This window comes from Lissotriton helveticus, chromosome 4_1 (assembly GCF_964261635.1).
Source record: "Lissotriton helveticus chromosome 4_1, aLisHel1.1, whole genome shotgun sequence".
NCBI lineage: Eukaryota > Metazoa > Chordata > Amphibia > Caudata > Salamandridae > Lissotriton > Lissotriton helveticus.
Genome location: NC_136063.1, coordinates 2,110,524,541 through 2,110,527,169, shown reverse-complemented (window position 1 = coordinate 2,110,527,169; position 2,629 = coordinate 2,110,524,541). Strand labels below are relative to the sequence as shown.

The following is a 2,629-nucleotide window of genomic DNA, read 5'->3' as shown; positions in this document are numbered from 1 at the left end:
TTTTGGATCACATCGCAGATCTGGCTGGTCGCTGAGAAAAAATCGCAAAGTGGTGTTTTCGTGTGTTTTTGCAGGGGAACGACTACTCTGCATATCATTAGCGTTAGTTGTCGCTCTCATCTGTGGCGATGTTTTTTGTGGCAGCTATCGCTGGAAAACTGGCGATATCAGCAGTTTGCACCAGCTTGAGACTAGGTCGATAAATCTCTTGCCACTTTTGCGGCGCTAAAGTGCCGATAAATCGGCGATAAGTCCTTGAGAATATGCCCCCCAGACTTTTGAGCCAACAATTGCAATGTTAAAAGCAAAACTACACTCCTCGCAATTCAACAAGTCGCTAGCTAAGAAGCCAAGACCGGCTGAAAGAATAGGGGTAATAGTACACACGAAAATTCATTATTTTCCTGAAAGCTCCACTGAATTGCAGAACAAAAGCTGCAGGACAGTAAAATGACCAGTTTTAAAGTGTAATTAGCGTATCCACCCACATTTAACGTTGTATGCTGGGAGTTGCAGTCCTCATTATAGAGCAGAGACTACAAGCCCTAGATTTCAAAGGAAATTCATGGACTGGACGAGATATTCAGTCAGACATGTAACTGGAAAACGTAAGAGCTCTGGCGATAACATGAAATTGCATCAAAATGTGGTAATTGATGTTTTTAGGATTTTTTTTAACTTATCCTGTGTAATCGCCTTCACATAGCGCCTGCATTTTATGTTCCGCGCAATATGTATGTCCACCTCATTTATCCTTATATAAATACACATTTTCCATAAATAAACAGCCACTATCCATAAGACTTTTTACTTGTACTTATTACGCTTTGTAACATGCACACGTCACTTTTTCCTCTTGTAACGTACCGTTTGCTACCTCTTGTATTTTGTTAGCTCTTGATACATGCACAATTGTCACTATTAGCCAAAAATCAAAAAAGAGGGAGTGAAGAGGTAGTGCTAGAGAGCACTGTGGTGGATGCACCCTCCTCCATGCAATGGTATTAGAAAACAGAAAGATCCACCTCTAGGAGGTTTGCTGTGAGCCAAGGAATAAAAGGCACTATTGCCTCATGTAACGTAACGTTTGCTTTTGTAACATGCTCACTTTCTAATGTTCTCCTCATGTATCATTACTGTTCCTATTGTGAAGCGCTCTGACATATTCGGGCAAAGTCCGCGCTATATAAAAACGCATAAAAGAAATTTAAAAAAAAAAAGAAAGAAAGAAAACCTGGCCGTTCTGAAAGTTGGGTTTTTATTCGGCGGTGGTCTACAGTCATCGTGGGGGTGGCTTAAGTTCCCCAGCGGTCTCGGTCCCTCCCCTCAGCCTGTGCGTGCAAAGCAAGCAGCTGCATGCAGACGGGCATATCCCGGCCGGCTGGCAGGCAGACGGGCGGCTCCAGGCGCAGGAAGCCTTTGTGCTGACTGGGTTCGCACGCGAGGAAGGGCTGCGGGCTGAGGCGACCCTAGGAAAGGGCCACGAGGAGAAGGAGGCTGGAGCGAAGACCCCGGCACTAACCGTGCGCTCCCGGCCATGAACTGCAGCCAGGAGTCCGGGCTGCGCGCGCTGCTCACGCGCCTGCTGCACGAGCTCAACAAAGCCAACGTGAGCCTGGGCGCCCTGCCGGACGAGGAGCGCGAGCGCGAGCGGCAGCGCGGCGAGGACGCCTATCTCTACATCCTGCTCATCATGATCTTCTACGCCGTGCTGGCCGGGGGGCTCATCCTGGCCTACACCCGCTCCCGGAAGCAGGAGTCCAAGAGCGACCCCTACCACCTCTACATCGAGCGGGAGTGGGCGCGCGGGGTCCGGGAGCGCGCGGCGCAGCAGGAGCTCCCGCCCGCGGAGCGCCAGCAGCTCCTGTGAGGCGCGGAGGGCGTGCAGCGGGGGCGCCCGGCGGTCACTCCAGCGCCCTGAGGAACAGCAGTGTCCATGCATCGCGTCTCATGCAGCCAAACTGTGTGCACCGCCTGAGGCATGTTGACGGGCACTGCCTAAAAATGGAAAGTGTACCACCACCAGCATACTACGGGACACTGCATACTGCATGCAACACGCGAAGGGACAAAATGCACGCCTGCAACAGGAGGACTGGCTGCACATTGCCTGTAACAGGCAGATGGGCAATGTGCACTGGAGGTTAATTTGTGAGCCTCGCGCAGGATGACTGAGCAGTGTATACTACCTGCAATACATAGGAGGAAGTGTACCACCTTCCATCTGCACTGTCTACAACATGTGAAGGGACAATATGCACATCCTGCAGCATATACAGCGTCTGCAACTTGTGGAGGGGCAGTGTGCACTTCACTGCAACATGCGCGACCTGTGTTTACAACCTACAGCATCAAGAGTGCACCGTGGAACACCAGATGCAACCTGATGCATCCCATGCACAATTCAGGGCAGTACCAGGGAAGCCATGTATTTTCTGCCGCATGTAAAACCAGTGCCTTTGTGATGTACATTAAGAACAGCATGACAACATCATGGATGTAAAGACACAGGACTACCATGCGTTTCCTGCAATAAGTAGAGGTACCACATTGTATGCAATTCTATGAGCACTGCATCTCTTACATGCAATACTTGAGGTCACAAGTGCAATGCGCTCATTACAACGTG

General features: G+C 50.1%; 1 protein-coding gene across 1 annotated transcript; it reads left to right on the top strand.

The window, feature by feature from the left end:
* The first annotated feature begins 1,353 nt into the window (after positions 1-1,353).
* KCNE5 (potassium voltage-gated channel subfamily E regulatory subunit 5) lies at positions 1,354-2,049 on the top strand. The gene has a single exon (XM_078688790.1). It carries the CDS (start codon positions 1,538-1,540, stop codon positions 1,868-1,870), a length of 333 nt encoding a protein of 110 aa, XP_078544916.1. The 5' UTR covers positions 1,354-1,537; the 3' UTR covers positions 1,871-2,049.
* Positions 2,050-2,629: the final 580 nt, after the last annotated feature.

Excerpts from the sequence above, each read along its gene's own strand:
- KCNE5 (XM_078688790.1), top strand. The coding sequence starts at position 1,538 with ATGAACTGCAGCCAGGAGTCCGGGCTGCGCGCGCTGCTCACGCGCCTG.